The 24165-nt window shown below is 40.3% G+C and overlaps 1 protein-coding gene across 18 annotated transcripts in view; it reads left to right on the top strand.

The window, feature by feature from the left end:
* Positions 1-24165, top strand: part of ZNF521 (zinc finger protein 521) — a 231342-nt gene that overhangs the window by 191797 nt on the left and 15380 nt on the right. For all 18 annotated transcript variants that reach the window (XM_026791011.2, XM_074549808.1, XM_074549803.1 and 15 more), the window contains 2 exons: positions 10173-10304; positions 12989-13104. In XM_026791011.2, coding sequence (XP_026646812.1) covers positions 10173-10304; positions 12989-13104 — 248 coding nt within the window. The remainder of the gene's footprint in view (positions 1-10172; positions 10305-12988; positions 13105-24165) is intronic.

Here is a 24165-nt window from a genome sequence, read left to right as displayed (position 1 = left end):
GTCTTTGCTTCAGCAAGGAATTAGGTTTGATCAAGAGTTGGAATAAATCTGTTAACAGAGGCATTTAGAATTTGGGAAAATAAAACCAAGCCCCAAACATGTAACTGATAGAAAGAATAACTAATTGGCCCTCATTATTCTCTTATCCACAAATGAAGAACTTTCGATATAAAAATTCCAAAAGCTGTTTGTTCAGCTCAGTGTGAAGTCTTTGTACCAGCAGAGAAAGCAGGAAGTAGAGTGGAGCAGGTTTAGAATGAAGTCTAGTCCTTTTTTGATATGTGGGCCCAAAGCTGCTTGCTTGCTTTATAGAAGAATCAAAGAGAAACATAGGGAAAGGTTAGCTCAAATTAAAATTGAGCTTTCTCATTTTAAATGCTTTCCTAAATAAAACAGCAAACTTAATCAGATGAGCAGTATAAATAATTCTTTATATTAGATTGAGCTTTATCATTTTAATACATTGCTGTACAAGATCTCCCCTAACAGGCAAAGCAGTTCGCTCACATGAAAATAATCTAATTAAATGCCCAGTTATCAGCAGGACCTGAGGGCCTTCACAGCCTGAACCTCTTCTTCCTCCCTGTTCTTTCTGAGGGCTGGGGATGAGGAAATGGAGGTTAAAGGGAAAGAAAGCAGAAAGTTGATACACACCTAAATGAGTTGAAGAGCTGAATCAAAATCACAGCAATCACTGCTCATTCCCAAGTGTCCCTCCACCTATGTAAAAAGATGCCAAATAATATTTGACTGATATAATAGCATTAAGATTTGGAAAACAAAATATCAATACTATCTGATGTATTAGGAAATATGAAAAGGACTGTTATTTCTTCACGCTCTTGAGTCAAATATCCAATAGAACAGGAAAGCCCTATCCTACTCTTTTTTTCCATTTTTCTTTTTTCTTTCTTATCTTTTAAGAATAAGCAGGCAATTCTTTGTAGATAAACAGCGTTTCAGCATTTAGAGGCTTTATCTTCCAGATATCTAATAGCTTCACGCCAAAAGAAAGAAGGCAACTCTGACCCTTTTTGTATACTCAGAACAAAAGAAATACCTGATGAGACTTGTGTACGAAACACAATTTCTACTGCTGGTCCACTGTAGTGTAGAATTAATATTGACACTTTGTCTCCATGTGAGATGTTTTCCCAGTACCACTAAATTTAGAACAGCTTGTCTGTAGTTTATGCAACATGAAATATTCTCCCCTACCTTAAAATTTTGTGTTTTCTTTGTGCAAAGCTGAAAAGTAGATATACCTGTACTTTGACCAGATGAGTGGGCATTACTTCCAGAAGACCCAGATGAGTGGATATTACTAGTAGGCATGTTGCAACAAATAACAGAGAAAGCTAGTTCTCCAACCAGAGAGCAAGAACAAGAAAACAAAACTGTAGCCTACACAGTGAACAAAAATACTGAAATTGAATGCATTTTTAAAAAAATTGAATTAATAAAAAAGCAAAAAGTTTTTATTTGTTTTTACTGTGTTTAGTTCTTCTGAATACCAATATGACATTTTTATTATTTTTCCCCTACAATTTGATTAAAGCATTAATATCTACTTAGCTCAGGCAACCTCTGAGCCATTCAGATTGCAATTTTACTTTACTAAAGAAGATTTGGTCCAAGAGTTTTTCCTGGAAATAGGCTCTTAGCTTACAGAAGAGAACAGCGAAAAACTCAATTCCATCCTTAATTCCAACAGTGCATTCATAATGGTGAACAAATGAAGCAGGGTCTGATTCTTCCACCATTAATTTAGTAAGAAAGTTTTCATTCTCTATTTGGGATGCAGTTTTGGGGTATGGTTTCTTTTTCTGTAAAACTCAGATAATAATCTGTATTTCACTGTATACTGAGAGGATGGAGGGCTTAACCTTGCACCTCAGCAGAATTTTTTTCCACAAAAAGCCTAGGCAGGAGTTTAGAAGGATGGGAGGCCTGCTCTCCTCAGTTAGTTATGCCAGCATTTGGAGGATCAGTCACCAAGTTTTTAATCAGTGCTCACTTAGTGCTGTTTGAAAAGGCAAATATTGAGCTGGATCATCTGTCTACAAATAACTCATACCACTCAGCTTATTCCTACTGGTTTAAATTTCTTTTTATATCCCATAGCAAAATTGTTTCCAAAATAAGCTCCATCACATGGGATTTTATTGCAATGATGGAGTGTAGCCTTGTAATGTGTGTAGCTATGTGATGCAACACAGACTTTTTTCTGAACGAATTTTAATACCTTTTTCTGGTGCAGTTACAGACAGAGAGTAGCAAATTATGCATGTCCCATCAGCTGGTGAATAACACTTGCAGAATTCCTGAACTCTCTCCTGGTAGCCAGTTGTGCAGAAAATGTTGTTGTTTGATGGAGAGGGGAGTTTGCTGTATTTAAATTGTTCTTAGTTGATCTGAATACACGACACTTATTAAGAAACAGACCCTGCCAGTTGCCCTTCTTTTATTTTCATCCAGCCTCACTGAAGCCAGACAATTTGTGGCTTTAATAGAACATACAAGGCACATGTGGTAAGAAGAGTTCACTTACAAGCAGCCAAAGTGAGTGCAACCAAGCAAAAAAGTGAACAGTTGGTGAAGTGAAATGCATCCCTTGCTTCAGACAAAAATACAGTGGAATGAAAGATGCAGTAGACTGGCTTTCCCTTAAGCAGATCTAATTTCAAAATCTGTCCCTGGAGAGAGAACTTTTGCTTTAATTGAGGAGGTGGATCCCAGCTCTTTGTCACTCCATCGATCAGCACCCTTTGCTGTAGCTTTAGCAGTGCACTGCAGAGGGCTGTAGGATTTATTTCCTGCTTGTTGAATAAAGCTTCCTACCAAGCTGCTGGGAGTCAGCATGGCCTGGCCTCTGCAGCACAGTGCAGCTCCCATCCTCTTCCTGCTGCTGCAGGCCAGGACCTTCAAGGCAGTGTCGTAGCCTTGTCCCTACGTTCCCCTTGAGAGGCTGCAGTTGTTGGGGACTCAAGAGTTTAGGATTGTTGCTCGGATCTTGTCTGCCAGCTTTCCTTGGAATGGGCAGAGTCTTGCCTAAAAATCATTCTGAACTGAAAAAGAAAGCAAGGGGAAAGACATTGCTCGGGGTGCAGCCAGATGTTTTGAGTTTCTTCAGCTAACATCATGATTTTGGTTAAAAGTGGTATTAAGGAGAAACACATCAGCATGCTGGCATGTACATGAGCAGTAGTATGTGGCACAAGAGGGAAGGTGTGAAGGATAACTAACTGTGCCTAGAGGGTGAGTGAGGAGGGAGGGAGGGTATTTCCTTCCCCTGCCCTCCTGTTTCCTAACACATGGTGACTTGCCCTGGACAGTCCAGGAGAAACACAGGTGTACTTCTGTCTTTCCATCCAATCCTCCATCCTGTCTCACCAGGACTGAACCATTAGTTAGGACTTAAACAAAAACTGGTTTTGTATGACAGGTTTTTCTCACAGTGTAAATTCTAGCTGAATACTTCTTCCTGCTGCAAATTCCAGCTGTATACTTTGCCTTTACTGTCTCCTCCTTTATCACTATTCCTATGCTTTTCATGTCAGCTTCCAAAATTAACGCTGTGATGGATCATGTTTGTCATTTGAGGGGTCCTGATAATGTTTGAGGAATTGAAAATGGCAGAAGCATTAGTGTTATAAGGGAGAAATTATAAATGGGGTGCTGGAGACTTCAGGTACTGTTCCATTTCAGCTTCCAAGCTTGGAAGAAGTGTTATTTGCTCTTTAGCATGTGAAGGTATGTGTCATGCACATACTTGCCACAGCAGACCCTAAGACCAAATTTTGAGTAGGAATGAGATTGTCTGAAGTGTTACAGGGAGGCTGGTGGTTGTGTAGGTGTGTGGCCAGTACAATTTAAAAGATGCAGATAAGCATAGTACTATAAGCTAGGAAGCATGGATGGCTATACACTCTGGAAATTAAAGTGTTGTATGGTGTATTTTGTCCTTCCCTTGTTTTTGTGTGAGATGTTGTAGCCAAGGGGTTAGTTGTCATCCATGGCATTGCTTCCTTACTCCTCAGATCTCTGGCTTATAAATCTGTGCTGCAGAATTAGCTCAGGGAAGAGTGAAAGCAATGCGAAGAAGGAGAAATTGGTTTAGGGGCATGGTTTGCTTGGTAAAAATATTACAAAGAAAACACATTGAATGTGGGAGCTGTGCATGTTTTAGATCTAAAAAAAAAATACAGGGCCTGCAGGCCATTTCATTCCTGTGTTGTGTGTGGAGGGCAGATTTTACATGACTTCTTAGCAGATTATTTTGAGTATGGACCCAGCCTCATGATGATTTACCAGGAGGACATCATGATCCTAGGACCTTTGCCTATAGATTTATTCAGAGTAGAAGGCACAAGGACCCTTCTGGACAACGTTGAGGATGAATAAGAGAAAGAGTTACTTATAAACTGTTACAAATTGGTGCTGGGTAATGGCTGTAGTGTTGATCAGACAATATAAGAGGGCCCCCAGTGGCTACCGACTTAACAGCTGCATGTAAGTCAGCCAGTGAACATTTGCTTGTAGCTGCTCTAGTTTTGTTTTTATTGAAGAGCAAGAAGCATAAACACAAGTCTAGACGCTGCTTAAAGGGTTCCACTTGTTTAAAGTGTGTACTGAAATGTCAGGACCTTCCATGGAAGGAACAAGTTGTGCCTCGAGTTGGTAACACAAACTGGGCCGGGTCATCCAGAGCGCTGGCTCTGGGGCAGGTGCAAGTGGGAGCATCCTGCCTGCTGTACGAGCTGCTCAGTAACTCTGCAGTGCATGGATAGCCAATACAAAGAGGATCCCCAAACATGAGTATATGCTCAGCACGAAGACTGATTATATTTGCTTTTATAGCTGGTTGTCAAGTTAGTTGCTGAGGTAATGGGCTGCACCTCAATTAAAATCTACCTGCCTGCATTGATACATTTAATATTTGTGTAAATATTAAACATTTATATGAATATTAAATGCATTTATTTGGAATTGATTCATGTTTACATTTTCCCACTATCTGAATAAAGATTACAAATGGAAAGCAATTTACTTATGCAGAAATCCTGCGTGCATCAAACTCATTTGACGTGAGCAGTGGGTAAACCATTCCCATCCATCTTGCGAGATCTCAGCCATGTCCAAGCTCATATCCCAGCCACATAAGGGCAACAGTAAGCACCAGTTCTGTGCTGTACAGTGGGTACTTTGTTCTTGCCTTCCTCATGGCGTTGTTGGGCCCATAATGTGAAGGACGTGCTGACTTGTTTTACGATGTACCACACCAGGGAATGCAGTGCATAGTTTTCTGTTAGATTTGGAAAAGTGCAGGCTTTATATTAAAGGTTCATTTCTTTTTCATCCTTCAGCTAACTCATTTGCACTGTAATGTACTTTCCTATTCCTCCTCCTGATACTTGCTGCTTTTATACCTATTTTGCAAGCCATATTTTTAGTCTAATCCATACAGCAGTTGTCTAAAATTCCATAGCATTGCTTATTTCTTACCTATAACTCTTAATAAAAAATAGGGCTGTGCCAACCTATTATATCCTTAATAGAATATTCTAATGGTTATTAAACCAATTGACTCTGAATCTCACTTTAATAAATGAGTCAGACAGTATTTTCCAATTACTGTCAGCCGTCACCTTTCCAAAGAGCAGATTATTTTGATTGAATTTTTTAAAGCTGCTCAGCACTTTTTTTTAAATTTTTGCTTTTTTTTTCTGCCTGAGTAAGAGCAAAGAGCAGCAGCTCTGTTCTGCAGGGAAGGAGAGCCCTTTGGACTGTATCTGACACTCCATTCCATTTCAGATTTATCCCAAATGAAAACTGAAAATGTGACATTTCACTGGCCCTTTATTTATTAATGATATCATATTTTGCACTTCCATAGCACCCTATCAAATTGTTTGCTAAACATGGAGAGCTAGACAGGGGCCACTGAGTAAACAGAGCCTTTTGCATGCTATTTCCACATCTGGCACCTTTGCAGGATTTGCCACATCCTGGCTCTTTTCATGCCAGTGGGAGATAAAAGGCTGGCTATGCTTTTAAATTGTCTAGGGAGAGCAGAGAACAGGGACAAAGCCTTGTTCCCCCATCCTTCCACAGTGCTGTGTGATCCAGGCTTAAACCCTTTCACAGGCAGATGGCAGCGATTCTGGGTCTTCTGAATGTGGTAGATAATCTTGGACTCTTCTCCAGCTCCACTGTCTTGGTTGTATTAAAAGTCTTAAGGGATAGTAATTAGGTCAGCCTGTTAAAGTAGAAATTAAAAATTAGCACCACTTCCTTAAAGATGGGTAGTCTGAGAAACACAGGCCACACTGTCATGCCCAAGGTGATAAGAGTATGTCAATGTTGGAGTTTGGAATGGAAGCCAGAGATCCTGACTCTTCTGCCTGTTCTGTACCCTTAGCTGTCTTCCTTAAATTTAAATCATGGCTGGTTTCACATTCTTTAATTCAAGGGCTGGATCCTTGCCCTTTGTTCCAAGGATGTAACAAAGCTGGTGATGTGCACAAAATGGGTGAAAACAGTGGGACTTAGGAAAAATATTATTCTGTTAGTTATACAAATGTAGTCTTATTTTGTATATGGTCTTTAGAACTTGGAAACTAAAAGCATTTCATTTTTAAGAGAAACTTAGATTCTGCACAAATTGATGTCTTTTGCCTGGGGAAGGTTTTTATCTGCCCCAGGCGAGTGGGTGAGGGGATTTTTCAAACCCTGTTTATAAGCCTTTAGGAAAATCACATTTGCAACATAGAATAATCAAAGTGATTTTGATATTTGTGACCAGGAAATCACCTTGGATCTGAGTAATATGGGAAATACAATAAGGGTCACCTTTAATGGGGTTCAGTTCTTCTTGAACAAGTACAATTTCTGTGTAATTAAAATTAGCTTTGCTTCAGCATCAGGGGTGCATGCCTTCCTTTCTACTTTTTTCTTCATCAACTAAGGTAATGGAAAGACCAAAAGAAAAGCCTTCCCTGTTTTCTGTAGCATCATATAAAAATATTTCTTTTTTGGAAGTCTTTCTTCCTTGGAATGTTTGAAGAACACCCTGTTCTGTGTTCCCATGCTCAGGAATGATTAGCATGGTTCATTTACACTTTGCCAACAGTAACTCTGTGATTTGAGAATTGTCATTGATTATTTTCACCTTGACTTGTGGAAGATCCTGAGATGGAGCTCCCTTTGTCCTAATTGTTTTGACTGTGTGTATCAGCACAAACAGGTTAATGAAGAAACTTCACCTTACAGGTTTCCTGTCTTGTAACTGCCCATTGAGGGGAACTTTCACCACCTCCAGAACTATCTGTTCAATAATGACCATGGCAAAGATATGCATATAGGAGAAATATTGTGCGTCAGTCTGTACAATCGTCATAATTAATTAGCAAGTTCAGGAAAGAAGAGGCATTTATATGAGATTTGTTGAGCCGTCCTCCTCTTTTCAGGATGCTGTTCTGCAGCTTTGCCCGCAGCTGTGGGTTGCTGCCTGTTGGAAGTACACAGCTTGCAACCTGCCTTGGAGGATGTGTCTGTGTGTCTTAGATCTACAGACTGGAGCGTGCCAGATTCTTTTCCTTCATGCTCCCTTTGGTGGTGCTTGCATGGGTTGTATTTGTCCTCTCTCAGCAATAGCAAAGGCAGAACACACTGGAAGGGTTTGTCAGTGATGGTGGAAAATGCCAAATCACAGGCAACTCTTGATAATCCACTAAAATTTTCCCTGCTAATGAAGTAGTTAGCATATATTTGATTTTTTTTTTTTTAATGAAGAGTTACAAAAGGTGTCATCTACAAGATGAGGAAGTGTCACCCACCCTTAACCTTCCCCTGGAAGTCTTTTGCAAAGGATTTTATCAGCTATTGTACCTGACTACCAGCGTATGTGGCTGGGTGGGATGTGTACCTCATCAGCCTGTGCTCTGCTGCCACCATATTCCAGTCTCTCCAGAGAGGCGATGGTGTCAAAACAGCTGAGATTGACCTCAGCCTTTGCCTGAGTTTGTGTTGACAGCTGTCCTCAGTAGATCTAGCTATAAACTGGTGCCTGGTCAGGCAGGCTGAGAGTCAAGTTCTTCTGTCTCATGTAGGTAACAGAGACAGGCACTTCAGCAGCAACAGTCTGTGGGCAGGGGATTGCCAGGACCACCAACATTTTTCAGCTGACACTTCAGACCAGGCCTTCCATTTCACACCCTCTAAAAGCTCTGCAGCATGTATGTGATGATGCAGAGCAACACAGCGTCCTCAGGCAGGTGCAAAGGAGAGCCCTTTATTGCAAAAACCAGGCCTTTTTAAGCAGCTAGCCCGTTACCATAGTATGGTTTTTAAGGCACAACAAGGCCAAGTGAACCAACCACCATACACTACGATGTAGACATGTGGCAGTCACGCAGCACGTCTTTCATGTCACTCACATCTCTCTACCCCTATTCCAGCTGAGTCACTCTCCTATAGTTCCCTTCCACTTAGCCTAAGTAGCTGGTCTGAGCCATGATTTTACAAGGCCCTTATTTTATAAGGCTTTACATATATGCAGCAGAGGTAGTCAGGAACACTGAACATTGCTTTCAGGAGGGACTGGGTAGAAAAGGAAAGGAAGTTTGCAGTTCGCTGTGTCTGCATGACAGTGATGTAATTTTGTCTAAACCTTTGTCTTTATTGGGTTTCATCTGCCCCTTTTCATTTGCAGAGCTCTGAAAGCTCATGGAAACCACACAATGGTAATTTTCAGTGATTCCACCTGCAGAGTGGCCACCATGGCCTGGCTTAGCTCACACTGTCTAATTCCCCTCCTTTGGCTAGAAATGCCATGACTTACGCAAAGGCTAAATTTAGCTTTTGGACTAACAAGAATTGAAAGCTGGGGGCTACCACTGACATTTTTTTCAATTCTTATAAGTCACTAAGGGTCATTTGGGGCAGGAACGTGCCCCCACTCAACCACTGGAGCACCATGTCACTTTCTCTTTACACCAGTGGAAAAGATTGTCGTGTGGGATGCACAACATTGTCTGTGCTCTCACTATCCTTTGTGAATGCCCGTCTCCAGGGTCACTTATGGTTGCTGCAGGCAGCGCTGTGTCCAGCAGGAGGTTGGCAGCCTGGCATTTAGGTGTTCAGCATGGGCAGGGCGCTCTCCTCAATCGCTCCTTCCCAACTGAGAAATGGCAGGGAACTGCCCCAGCCACCAAGCACTCCATTCCCGCTTGTTTTTTAATAATCAGATACAGTATTTACCTGCAAGATCAATGCCACTCGTGTAGCACACCGGTGACATACAGAAGGACCTTTTCTAAGCGGCGCTGTGGGAATTGAGGCCTCTGCAGCAGGGCTGGAAGCCACTTCTTACCTAGCAACTGTTTCTAAGTAGGACAGCCGCTGACTGCCCTCGTGGCGGAGTGGATGAATCCTGCAGCACCCTCAGGAAGGGAACCTGGTGCCAGGCACCAGCCGGCCTTGGAGGACAATGGGAGGAAGCAGAGGAACAGGCAGCAGGGAGCGGGAAGGGTTTTAAAGCCACAGGACATGGACAGGAAAGCTGCGTCAGAAGGCACATGGGGACTTCTCTGGGCTGTTCAGAGAAGAAATGCAAATAAAGAGGGAAAAAAATCCAGGATTGTCAGAAAGAGAGGTCTGAAATGCTGCAGCTTGCAAAAGGTTTCATGTATGCCCACAGGACTGGGAATGTGGAGTAGGAGTGGTGTGAGGGTATAAACTATCCACCCTTCTCACACCAGTTACAAGAAACTCCACCTCAGCCACAGTGCCAAAAACAGCATTCACAGTTCTTACCCATGGTACACAGGATGGTGTGTGATCAGCATTAAATTCCTCACGTGCTGTTTTGCAAATGTACTTGGTCGTGACTGGGTGGCTCTGCTAAGAAATGATAGGTCATAGTCATCATTTCCTACTGAAGGCTAATGCTCTGCATTCCTGCGTAGTGCTAATTATAAGTGGAAAATCTGTGCTTTTAAAGCCCAGTCAAGCTTTGGATATTCTGAAACATTCTGGGTAAGAGAACATTTCAGCAATCCAGTTTCCTGAGCTTAGGGAAACAAAAAGTTGCTCCAGTTCACACATTGTGTTGGACTTTCTCTTTGTAAGGGCTGTGGTGAATTTCAGTTCTCCTTTGATTTCTCCTGCAGATGAAGGACTGAACCATGAATGCAAACTCTGCAATCAGACATTCGACTCTCCTGCCAAACTTCAGTGCCACCTGATAGAGCACAGCTTTGAAGGCATGGGGGGCACCTTCAAATGTCCGGTGTGCTTTACAGGTAGGAGCCCATCACTGCTTGTCCCAGTAATGCCCTTCGCTTGACCTTGCAGCACTCCCTGAAAAAATGTGTTGTGTGCTGGCTTTAGGTCAGCTTTAGGAGGGAACATTACATTTTGCTCATTAATAATATTGATTAGAAATCGTTTAGAAAGCTGAGCTCCTTGGAAGGTCGGTCATCCATCTGTAAGAAGTGCATTTCAAGCTCTTCTATCGGAAGTTTGAGTTTTTTTATAATTACAGAAGTGATAGTCTGTTACCTTCCACGGTATCTCACTTCCATGTTTCAAACCTGCCAAGGTTAAAACTATCCATAAATTTGTAGCTTTAAAGCTACAGATGCTTCATCTAATAAAACTCAGAGCAGAATTTGGCCCCAGTTCCCAGGCATTGCCTGTGCAGCAGCATTCTCCTCTGATGGGGTAAGAAAGCCCACATGCATGTGTGTGTTGGCTTGTGGTGAGAAGAAACACCCTTGTAATGTGCTTTACAAAGCAAACCATGCTGTCTTGCCACAAGTCAAGTTCTGCTCTCCCCTGACACAAGTCCAAGTGTGGAATAATCCTCCCCGAGTCAGTGCTGTTATTCAGTAGTAAAATCCAAGTGAGAAAATAACTTGACCCAGTAGGGCTAAGCACTGCAGTGTTTGGGCCATAATGAAGAACAGAAAAATGCTGTTGTTGGAAATGAAAACACATTAAAAGGGTGCCTACTGAGTTGTTGTGAGTTTTTTAAGGACTTCCTAATAGAACATTTCATAAAATGATAACCTAAAACATGAGTGTTACTATGTAGCTTGCATTCCCAATTTTGCTTTAAAAGATGAAAATCAAAGATAATCACAAACATGACAAAACACACATTGGGTATTCACACATCAATGGCATGCTAATTCTGGAAGCCGTTCAAGGTTTCTGTTTTCCATTAATGGAAGTGAAGCATTTTCATTGATAAGCAAATAGACCCTTTAATACCTTCATTTTACTCCTCTTTGTTTGGCAGCTCCACACTCAGTGAAACCTAAGCGAGTGCTACCAAGGAAAATTAAATTTGAATTTTTCATCTTTCAGATACAGTGACTGGTGATGATTATTACCTCTCTGTGTTCAGATTTCACACATTTCTGTGGGTCATAAAATTTAAAAAATACATAGTTCCTCTTCACTGCACAGCTTGTCTGAGCATGGGTAGTACCACCAGAAACAGTTTGTCTGTAAAGTCTCTGTCTTCAATAATTCTTTCAGTTAGGCATTCCTTCAAGTTTTTAGTTTTACTACTGATTCTACCTTTTTTTTTCCCTTGTTTTTGCTTACACATTATGGTGTGATTTTTTTTTGTGTGATGTCATAAATCTTCCATTTCCAAGTTTAGGATGCTGTAAATGCAACATAAAAACTTGCATATGTAAGGAGTACCCACTGAGAGCTCTCCATGTGACCAAGATCCCTGATAAAACTAATCCTTCCATTTCTGAGCCAGTAGCCTTGTGAAATGTGTTAAGGAGTATGGAGATAAGTCAATTCCAATCTGTGCGAAATTCTTCTTGCTTTTTGCTGATGGGGTAAATAGACAGTGAGCATTAATCACAAACAATGATGCTTTATTAGCAATGTGCCATTAAATTACTTCAGCACATCTTGCTAGAATATTAACAAGAAGTAAAAATCACCAATATAAGTTTTATATGGAAAATGGAATCTGATCTTTTTTTTCCAGGGTAATGAGAAATGTGATTAAAATGTATGACTCAGAAGAACAATATTCTGATGTTTTTTGTTGCCTTGCAATTAGAATAATTTTAATGATTAGGAGTGGAGTCAAAGTCAAATGCCAGCATCTTTAATAAATCCTTTCCCTGCCTATACAGATTAATATTGTAGATGCAAACTTTTTTAGGTCACAGTGCACCAGGCATCCATCAGAAGTCAGTGCTGCCAACCCAAACACTGCCTCTGGCATATACAATTTAATTATTAATAGTATGTCTCCTAGGTAAACTGTTACACAGTCTTAGGGCCTTGTTTTGTAGTCATTAAAATTGAACATGTTTATATTATTGAAACCCTTGCATTCAGTGTGTAGGCAGAGTTGATCTTAAAGTATCCAAAGAGAATTTACCTGCAGTTCTGTTTCACATTTATAGACATTGCCCCAGTATAGCTGTGGGATATAATTTTTAACATTAACACATTTAAATACAGAGCTGTTTGTTAGTTTTAACTTTAGGCACACAGAGTAAACAGGACTTTGGCATCTGTGCTTTTCAAACCTGTTGGTTGCCAGGAAATAAGTTTTGTGTGTGTTCAATCAAAGTGCAGTAAGCATGAAGAAATAATCCTGAACAGGAAATGGCATTTTCAGATACTCTATAGATGAAATCTTCATTGGTTGTCCTGACAGGGTCCTTATTTTTTTTTTCTTGGTCAGTTGTTGGGTATTTTTTCCTTACACCAGGAATCTTCTTTTGTTTCAGTTCGTCTTAGAAGAAGCCTCATTTATCAACACTTTGTCAATAAATGACATTCATTGGTATGCATTATAGCAACAGTGTAAGGTGAAATCTGAATGCACTTGCCTAATTTTACATCCTGGAGTTGCTCAATGCTATTGGGAGATTGTTTATAAAAAAACTCTTCACTTATGATATGAAATAATTAAAAGCTTGTTTTTTGTCTAATATTTCAGTGTTTGTCCAAGCAAACAAGTTGCAGCAGCATATTTTCTCAGCCCATGGACAAGAGGACAAGATCTATGACTGCACACAGTGTCCACAGAAGTTCTTCTTCCAAACAGAGCTGCAGGTACTACATTTATTACCTGAGGGTTATAAAGGCATTATGTATTTGACAGCTGAGTTCAAAGTTGTACTTGCCATGACCTCCTCTGATTCTTGCTTATCATCAGGATGGGAATTAGAGAAGGTCAAGAGAAATTGCAGGTGATTCAACCCATGCTGCTTCAAAAAGATGCTGGCAGAAAGCCACCTGGTACAGAGCTGAATTTCGGGATTCTTGCACTGTAGGTTCTTGCAGCTCAAGGTATTCTCTAGGAGAGAGAAATGGGCATCCTGTTTTTCTACTTGATAGCCATAAAACATTTAGTAAACCAGTGAAATGGAAAATTAATGTATTCTTTTGTCTTTAAATGTGAAAAGCTATGCCCTGAAGTAGGAGTGTAGTGATGGCAGAGAGGGGAAGTAGAAAGAATTTCTCTTTTGATTTGGTGGGGAATAAAAATAGGGCCAAATGAATGTATTTTTGTGGGTTGTCAGATTTGTAATGATACTGTTTATTAATGGTAAACAAAAGGAGAGAGAGAAAGAAAGAGAGAAAGAGAGAGAGAAAGAGAGAGAGAGAAAGAGAGAGAGAGAGAAAAAGAAAAGAAAGAAAAGAAAGAGAGAAAGAAAGAGAGAGAGAAAGAGAGAGAGAGAGAAAAAGAAAGAGAGAGAGAGAAAAAGAAAGAAAGAAAGAAAGAAAGAAAGAAAGAAAGAAAGAAAGAAAGAAAGAAAGAAAGAAAGAAAGAAAGAAAGAGAAAGAAAGAAAGAAGAAAGAAAGAAAGAAAGAAAGAAAGAAAGAAAGAAAGAAAGAAAGAAAGAAAGAAGAAAGAAAGAAAGAAAGAAAGAAAGAAAGAAAGAAAGAAAGAAAGAAAGAAAGAAAGAAAGAAAGAAAGAAAGAAAGAAAGAAAGGAAGGAAGGAAGGAAGGAAAAGGAGGTGCAGGTAGGCAAAAGTCAGTTATGAAAATAAAGAAACAGGAACATAAGGTAAAAATTACTTTTAACAGTAGAATTAGGACTGGATTTTGAAAAGCAGAATAGATAACTGATTTAGGAAGATGTAAAGCACACAGTGTAATTATGATTTGTACAATCACCTCCTAACAAGTTTATCCCATCTAAAATACACTTCCATTTCAAAATACAGAGTTTCCCAAGCAACTGCTTTCATTTTTTTTATTGTAATAAACAAATGACATGTTTTTCCACTCAAAGTTGATTCCTGCCCAAGACTAAGAAAAAGATTTTGCTCTTTCCATCTAAGCCTCATTCATTGAAACTTCAACATAACTGAAGCACCTGGTTTTCTAGTGAAGGGCACAAAAGGGTGTCACTACAGAGAGAAACTCTGCTCTACGTGGGCTAGATGATAGTGTGTTGGTAGTTCCATGCTGCAGAAGGCTCCTACTAGACCCCATCTCAACATCCTTAGTGACAGCCTCCCTCTGTCTTATCTACGCTTGCAATAAGGAATATTATACTCTTAATTCATTAGGTTTATTATTATTTTAATTAATTTGGATAGCCCTACCTCAGTGGAGAATGCATTATGTTTAAAAAAATAAAGTGCCATCATGCCATTTGCATTTATATTTTGGGATCTCTGTCTTTCTGCTCTTACCTCCAGTTACCTACCCAGGCTGCTGAAAGGGCAGCAAAGCACTCAGGCACAGCAGTAGGCACTCAGTTTTGGGTATTGCTTTTGCTGAAAATGCATTGATTTCCAGCCCACTCCTACTTAAAACCTATTCTAGGAGGCATGGCTTTGTTCAGGCTATCTACCACCTAAAGCAGTGGAATCTTTGGCAATTTCTTCCAGGTTATGGTGTTCCATCCTTTCACGTTGCCTTGGTTTGTGTTGGAGATTGCAGCATAGCTGTATGTTTATTCTATCAAGGGCAGTTCCTTACTTTTTAAATTAAATGTGCATCTGATGTTCTTCTCCCATGCACAGGACATGCTGATCATGTCAGATTAGAAGGTAGGGTCAGCACTCCATGGTTGTAGGGAAGGCAGGGTGGAAACATGTACAAAGTAGAGCAGGGCAGAATGCAATAGCATAGAAGTCCTATCCACATGTATGGTTCAGCTGATAATTAAAGGGAATTAATTCAAGTAAACAGAAAATATATGCATTACAATGGAGCTTAATTTGGTGTTTGGCTGAGTGTGATTTTTAACTCAGAATTTTCAGGCTCCTGTTCAGAAAGAGGAGCCTATAGGAACGTAAGAATCCCCTCACATTATGTTCATCTCACCTTCTCAATACAAAAATCAAGTAAGAGTCCCTTTAGAAGTTTCCATTATTTCACTCCAGGCACTTGCTAGGAATGCAGCACAATCCCACAGGACCACATTCCGGTGAGAACAGAGAACAAATGACCAGTCTTGAAAATCAAACCTTCAATGTTTTGCTCAACCTTCAAGTTGAAATAATGAAATTTTACAGGAATTTACTCTTTGTTTTAAGATCCTTTTGACACTTCCTTTGTGCTCCATACATGGCTTTTAAATGCCTTTGTGCTCAATAGCTGCAGAACCAGCTTTAAACTATTTTGGATACTACCTGCATATGGAGGAGCAAATGAAAACCTTCTGTAACAGTTAGAAGTTTATGCTTTAAGAGTATGTCAAGTTGTGAAATTTTTGTACTTACATGTTTAAAAGGCTATATGGTGTATTTATTTTCTGAAATGGAGTTGAAAAAGTGTATCCCTAAAAGTGTTTATTCTTCAGAATAGAAAGCTTCTAATAAGACATGCTTAACACAATAAGGGCTTGTCTGAAATAGGCTTGTACAAACAAGGAAGCTGAAAGATAGGTGCATTTATAGGGTGCCTAGATTTCCCCCAAAAGATTAAAATCTTCTAATTGAACACCTGGACCATTTAGTTCTCTATAGAGGATGGATGTAACTAAAACAGTGTTGTCCATTCATTATCCATAATACTGAATTTTTAATTGATAAGGAAGTAAAGAAACTTATCACTAGTTTATTATTGAATTTTCATTAAATTATGAAAATTTAATGAAAATTTAAAGAAAGGAATTTTTACCTATTAAGACTTTTTTTTCCTGCCCACATGCTCTTTCCAATGCCTGCTCCTTTTTGCCTTAGTCTTATTGGACATAGGCTTAGATGTTTATTCTGGTGCCTCTCTTGTCTCTGATAAGGAGTAACTATCTCTTTCCTATTTTCAGTGCTAGTATTAATTCCACAGAATCAGAATGATTTGGGTTGGAAGGGACATTAAAGATCATCTGGTTCCAACCCCCTGCCATGGGCAGGGACAGCTTCCACAAGACCAGGTTGCTCAAAGCCCCATCCAGCCTGGCTAGGGACACAACATATTGTGGTCTTTGTGGGGAGGAATGTGGTACCCTTGAGGGATGTTAACCAAAGTGAATTAATCAATTCACTTTAGTTTTATGCAGATGTTGTTGGATCACAGAGGTACTGATATCCAATAGAACTGATGAATAATTGTACCTTTTTTTCAGTGTATTATCAGTGATGATAGTTAGTTTTCAATATGATGCTAGCCAAGATTACATGATCTCAGCACCATTTTGCCCAGAACAAAAATGATATCTCCTTTTGGTGAATTAGGACATTTCCTTAACTACCCCAGGGGCAACTAATTATTAGTCACAAGAAGTTAAGTGTCCCCACTTTAGAAACATGAAAACTGGGGCAAGAAATAATTGGATCAGCAGTTGCTTCTCATCCTGTTCAAAAGGGACCTGGCCTCAGTGATTCACGCCCTTGCTGCTTCCCATCTGGACTCCATCAGCACAGAATACCTGGGCATGGAGCCATCAGCCTGTAGGACGTTCCAGCTAATACAGAGAGCTGCAGCACTGGCCCTCAGTAGCAAAGGAGACCAGGAGCATATTCAATCAGCTCTCTAGCTGTCTATACTGCCTTCCTACATGTTTGTGCAGTTGTGTTCTAAGACTCAGTCCTTAATTTTCTTGGTGGACTGGGTCAAGCACATCTCAGACATGACCTGAGAAGTTATTCCCATTTGGAAACAATGTGGTAGTTGACAAAGTTCTGCTTTGTGAGTGTTTCTATCAAAGAGCTGGAGTTTTTTCCTCAGAAGCTAGAACTTCCTCACAGACTGGCCTGTGAGAGCATGGAACAGACTTCCACAGCAGTTAAGTATTACGAGAGATGTCCTCAACTTCAGCTTCTGAGAGCAGGATGCACCTACATGTGCCAAAGGCTCCCTTCTCTCATACAAACATATACCTGTATGTAGATTTCTAAACCTTCCCCAAAATCCCAACCCACAGCAACAGAGCTCTACCAAAACAAAATACACAGCTCCTTCCCCAGGGAAAGGATGAAAGAAAGAATGAAGCACTCATAGCAGATGTTACTCATGTCGCTTCAAACAGCAGGAGAACATTCTTAGCTCCCAGTACAAGCCGCTGAAACAAAGCAGGACAGGGGCAGTATAGAAGACTCTGTGGAAGTTTTATGTAGATTAATGTGATTCTTTCTCTGGATTTCCAGTTTTACCATTTTCTTGTTCCAAGGTTAGCACTATTGAAATTAATCTTCTAGTTTCTTCCTCACTTCTTTAAGGGTTAAACTTTCCAAAGATCTCAGCATTGAAAAATGCTCCCAAAAACTCAACATTTTAAAACAGCCTTTAAAATACCCTTGACCTGAGCTGGAGCAGAACTAAGCAAGCTCTAGGCTATTTCAAGAACTAAAGGCTTGACTGAGACCTTTAGTGGAGACAGTGGCAGAGCTGGGATTCAAACACTATGTTCTCTCATTTGGGGGTCAGCTAGAGAAAACTGCTAATTAACCTGGGCTGGGGCTGTCTCCTTGTGGCAGAGGCCTTCTGGGGCCAGCTGGGAAAGAAGCTGGTGTAGGAATAGCATCAGCCATAGCAGCAGTGGCACAGCTACCTCCATCTAGGATTGTTTTGCCCAGACCCCCACAGTAGTTGAGTCTGTGTACCATGTAGGTCCCAACAGCAGGGGAGACCGTGAATAATTTATGCTCTTTACACAAAACTTTTAAACCTGCAGGATGTCTTCTTCACACAGAAAAGGCCTCAAAACATTTTTTAAGAGAAATTGGAGATTAGTTTTGGCATTTCTAGGTCCCCAAGCTCTTAGGGTGAGGAGTGGAACATAGATGCTGGCTTTCTAGGCCCCAAAGGCCAGGAGCCAGCAGGGAATAACTTTGTCAGCTCTTCTTAAAAAGAAGCCTACCTGGAATCCAATTAACAGTCAAAGCTTTAGGCCAGCATTTTCAAACTCAGTGGCCTATTTCTGAGAGGGTGCTGAGCACCTCCAGGTGCAGATAAGGCCAGGGCAAGATGCTGGTGCTGAGTACATCAGGAAATCAGGTCAAAAATGCCTGAAGTTAGGAACCTTGATAAAAGCATAGGTGCTGAGCAGCCACAGCCTCGTTTAAAGTTTCAACAAAACACTTTTGATGCCTAAATACAGGCATCACATTCATTAATGTTGGCCCTAGTCCTTAGCAGGCAGTCAGGTTGCTGTTCTCAGAGCAAATGCCTAGGAGTCAGAAGAACTGAATTCATTTGTAAGGTCTAACTTGCTCCACATAACCATGCATGCTCTCCATCTTGTGAGTGAGGGTGATGATAATAATATGTGTTCCAGAGATACTAGCTTTGTAATTAATATTTGTGTTTTAGGGGACTAGGCTGAGCTGCATGCATTGCAAGTTTGCTTTTTTTCCTGGGCCCTTACTGTGCATTCTGTTTCAGATAGATATGTGTGCATCAGTATGTGCACATCTTTCCATGTCTTTCAAGATTTAAAAAATTCAGACTTGTGTTCCTGAGATTTGAGACTTTTTCCCCCTAGAAGGGAGAATTATTTTCTTTGCAAATTTTCTCAAAAAAGGCAATCAAGAGAAGCACAGTGGAGGCACTCATGCATTAGCTCTTTAAGGACATACCTTCTAAGTGTTTCCCCTGCAAGTCTTTTGCTTCAATGTCAAACAAAGTTTAAATACAAAAAGAAATTCTTTGAATTCCCTTCCAGTGCCCCTTCCCTCCTGGGGACTGAGGGGTGTTATGGCCACATTAGGTTTTCACGCGGTAATTCTTTTCTAAATAAGAAATTTCCAGGTTTGGAGCTTGTGAGTTCACCCGCCTTTGATTGGCCTATTCAAATGTAAACATTCCCTGTGGGTACTTCATTAGTTCATGAATATTTATAGCACACTGCAAAGCCCACCAAGCCCAAAGAGCCAGAATTTTTCAGGGACCATTTTGATTTCACTAAACAGTGCTTGTCAAAGATGAGCTTAATATTAATGTGTCTTATTTGTCTTCACATACTTCGTATAAGAGTAACTCTGCATACCACAGTCAGCCTGTGAAATTTTCTATAGTCTTTCCTGTAAATAAGGAGGAAACAATGTGTTCACAACATCCCTTATACATTCCCTGTGAGAACATTCCTTAAATTTCTGGAGCAGTTGAATCACAATTATGAGTTCATTTTTTCAGATGCTTGAGTAATATTATTGATGAAAATACAGAATTAATTGGCAAAATACAGCACTTAAGTGATGGATATTACACTTAAATTCACATTTTAATATTGAAAAGAAATTCAGACTTAAGGAACAATAAAGTGGCAAAGAACTGAAAACTAAATATGCTGTCCTAGGTGACATTCATAAAGTATCTTTTCAAAAATAAGCAAAAATTTATATTCCTTCTCTTTTTAGGGGACAGAATCATACCCAAAAGCATGTGTGGTTGAATATATGTCCCTGTTTTGCCTACTTCTTCCTGTTTATATGCTTGTATGGCGGGATTCTTTCTGTAAAATATAAGTACCTATTAAAAAAAAAAAAAAACATTCATCTGTTCTCCAAATTGACTCATATGGTCTATATTAAATAGATTCTGCAGAATCAGGTAATATAGTACCTAATAGTTTGTAATCCTTATGACTGCAAATCCTTATGACATACAAAAATGTTAAATGAAATTCATGGTTTCCAGTCTGAAAGCGCAAATGTTGTCTCTGAAACATATCAGTGATGTTACATGTCAATATTAAAATCATAATTTCTGAGGTTTTTTAGCAAATAGAACTGTGAGGTGTACAAGATTTCAGCCTAAAGAAGCAAATCAAAAGTGGCTGCAGAAAGAAAAAGGCACAGAAATGCAGAAGAAGAAGGGAACAAAAAGCAGAGGAGTAGAAGAGAAGCAGAGAGGAGATTATGGGACAAAGAAAGAAACAAGATAGAAATAATAGTGGTTGGGAAAGCAAACATTTTTTCTTCTGTGTGATGCTGGTAATAATGATAAGGCACTAGTAAAAATAAATCATGGTAATAATAAGGGGAAGTTCAGTTATTACTTAAAGGCCAATTTCTGCCCTCAGTCATTACAGAAACCTCAGCGAACATCAGAGAGTCCTGTCATAGACTGAGGGCAGGGAAAGCAGTAAATGTATTCCCTGACCCACAGATAATCATTAGAAATGGAATTCTGCCCTTTGCAGAAAATGAGGTTTTATCATCTGTGCCCTGAATGTTTCAGCCTACACCTTGCCATTAGTCAGATCAGTTGGCACATACACCTGGAGTAAGCAGAAGAAATAAGCACTCTATTTGCATGTGAATAATTTCCCTGGTAGATCAGTTCAGTTTGTTAATTGTCCATCCATTAATTTCTTGCTAATGTAGTTGATATCGATGACTGATTTTCTGTGCTAAACAGGAAGCACCACTTCTTCATTCTAGGACACATTCCTTCCTACAACTGCCCTGCTGTTAGCTACCAGTAGCTGCCATTATATTATCTTTCATCTGGCCCAGAGCTGACAACAGATGGCCATCTCCGGGACTGCCATCAGTGTGACTTTATGAAGCGTCCAGCTATGGTGTATTGAGGAGCTTCATGGCCAGTTCTGCAAATCTGATTTCCCTTCCCCCTACCCTGCTGCTGGCCCCCCTCACTCCATCTCCATGAATAAGCTCCTTATTCCTGGCTCCACTCTCCACTGGTCCTGTCATTTCCCAACGAGTGGTGGCACACGGTTATCACTGGACGTTTGCAGCCCGAGGTCTGCCCCCACTTCCCTCTGCAGCGCTGGCGCAAGGTTGTTGTTGCTCCCAGCATCCTCATTCCTTCATGTTTTTGGAGTACCAAAGCATAGGCACAGGGGTTTGGTAGAAGCAAAACTGCTACCTCCTAAGATCTGTAGTTCAAACCTTACCTTCTTCCACCACAGGGCACCTCCTCAAGCTTCAGAGGTTTTTGGTTTGTTTTTTTTTTTAAGTTCTACAAGACTTGCTGCCAAACCAACATTGAGTATATTAAGTGTGAAGGAAGCTAAAAATATCGATTAGAGACCTAAAGTGGAGAAAAGTGTAAAATTCACTAGCATCCTGATTCCATTGACATGTTAGATCACTTGGAAGAGCTCTTTCAACTGTGTGGCAGCTGTGCATTTTGGAGAAAGATATATTGTTTGCTCTTGACAGAGTTTTCTAAAGCAAGGTACCTCCAGAGCCAACCCGTATTTTACAAGAAATTCACATTTGTGTCCTTTATTGTGATATTTGCAGCAAGTCTACAGCTAGTGAGAGTCTCTGCCCTCAAGCTATAAAGGAGTAAGGCTCCATTGTTGGAGAGAGAGCAGCCGCCTGTGAAAGGCTGAGATGTGGTAGGCAAGATGAATACTGCTTAAAAGCAATGCTTTGCCATGCTGTCATTTAGAACAGGAACATGGAGGATTTAAACAAAAGTGAAAGGCATGGTAAATGAATCTTTTTAAACTGGTCAAATTTTCAGCAGCCAGAAATAACAAGTTTTCTCCATTGATAGGTTCATTGAGTAGGAGGAAAGTTGGGAGGGGATGAATTCCCCTAGGGAGGAGGTGCAGATAGTTTGGGAAAACAAGGTGTGGTCAGTGATTCATAAAGAGACACTCCAGTAAACAGCAAACTTGGCTCAAAAGTAGTGTGTTTTTTTTTTTTTCCTGCCTTTTGCTTTTTTTTTTTTTTTTCTCTTTACTTTGCTTTTGCCTTTTTTTTTTTTTTTTTTTTTTTTTTTTTTGCTGTCAGGGGCATGGTAAGAGCATCATTGGGCCACTCCATTCTAAGCATGAGTGAAAAAGACTCTGGTGCAGAGTGGCTATGCAACTGGAAGTGCAAAAAATGTGTATGTCCCCCACCCAGAAGGAGCAGCTTTTAGGTTTAGCATTTCTACCTGTTATTGGAGTTGGTATTGCTATGCTTTGATCACTCCAAGGCATAAACATTTTGGATGGGAAAAGAGTGTAATTTTGCATGCTCCTGTGATTTTTTGTTTTTTAAGTTGAGCTTCTTTTCTGTTCAAAGCTGAAATTGAGTGTCCTCCACCCTGTTAACAAAGGAAGAGAGAAAGAGATGATTCAGTTCTCATGAACCAATACTGCTGAGTTGCACACATTTCTACGTGCAGCTTTAGTTGTTTTTCTGTGTTGTTATAGCCTCGTTTTGCGGGAGAATCGCTAGGCACAGTCACGGATCATGGGTGTGTAAGTTTGCTCGGGGATACGCTGTGTCAGTGAATCCTCTGCCTCCCCCCACACTTCCTGTGTGTAGATGTGTGCTGTGTAAGATAAAGAACCTGTGGTATTGTTAAATATTAGTGGTGCATTTTGCTTGGCTTCGCATTTGTAAAGGTGAAAGGTGATTGTGCAGGAAAATGGAACAGTATATTTGCTGTGAGACAGGCACTAAGAACTCACTCCCATGCTCAGTTATAATTCATGACTGTACTGGTGGGAAGCCCTTATCCCTCTGTGGAGTTAATGCATCTCTACTGTAACCTGCTGAGAGCACCCTGTGTCCCCTCCCACCATCTGTGCATTCACTGGCGTGCTTTCTCTCTCCCCCTTTACTGTGAGATCTCTTGGTGTTAAAACTGTCACACTGCTAGTGCCTGGTAAAGGTGGCTTTATGATGTGTATTAATGCTGAATTGTCATTTAAGGATGAGGAGGCAGGTAAAGGATATGTTACCATTTGTTTTAAGCTCTTGTTAGAAAATGCTGGGGAGCAAATAGACAGAAAGGTAGATTTTTCACTTCAAACAACAAACAGCTTTGAACAGTACAGAGAAATTGTCACAGCTCAGGGTAAGAGCTGTTGATGGCAATGGCGTATTTCTTCCCAATCTAAGCATATTTAACTGTTTCTTGGTACAGTGGATCTCTGTCTCTCCATGTCAAGATCTAAACCAACCGCATTGTAAATTGAATAGTATGTTATTTACCCATCAGCTGAATTTTATTTTCTTGAAATTGATTTACTCATTTAGCTGAAAAGCCCTCTTGCAGGCTGCAAGTTGCTTCTTTGCTACCTGAGAGCTGAAATTCATGTGACCAAGTGCTGTGAGCTAGTACAGTCTTAACTAAACAGGTAGTGTATGAAAATTTTTTATTATTATTATTGCTGTAAGGCACTGTCAGAAGACTGGTGGGGCTGTCTAGCTTTGAAAGAATTGCACTCAGCTCACAGAGATTTAGATGATGCTTTATCAACCTGGCACTTTACCACAACATTAAACTCAGAATATGGTTAAAAGACCATGTACTTGACTGTCACGGCAATATTAATTTGCAGTGTTTCACTGGATGTAATCTCATGTAGTCTGTTGTTTGTATTCCTTTAAAACTTATAAATCAAATCCAGACCTGGAATACCAGTGTATGAACTTAACAGATGTGCTGCCATAAGGGACCTGCTAGGTTATAAACTGCAGAAATGATCTTTTTCTATTTCAGATTTCTGGCTTATTCCAGGGAGATTTAGTAGCCACAGAGGTAAGGTGGAAGGTCACGCGCTAGGACGGTAGCACCCACCCGGCGCTTGACGTTGGGTGCAATTGTCAGGAAATCCACCTCTAATCATTTTATTATTCAGTTGTAGCATCCAGCAAAGCTCCTGAGCGAAAGTAGGGCAAGAATGACTTCAGTAGCTCTGTGTCCAGGTTTTCTTAGGTGAAAGATCACTTTGAGATGACACAGCTGAGTAGTCAGGCTGAAATCCTAGTTGGTATTTTATTAATTTTGCACCAAGATAA

Source organism: Zonotrichia albicollis, chromosome 1 (assembly GCF_047830755.1).
Source record: "Zonotrichia albicollis isolate bZonAlb1 chromosome 1, bZonAlb1.hap1, whole genome shotgun sequence".
Taxonomy (NCBI): domain Eukaryota; kingdom Metazoa; phylum Chordata; class Aves; order Passeriformes; family Passerellidae; genus Zonotrichia; species Zonotrichia albicollis.
The sequence above is the reverse complement of the archived record's forward strand: the minus strand, read 5'-3'. Positions and strand labels throughout refer to the sequence as shown.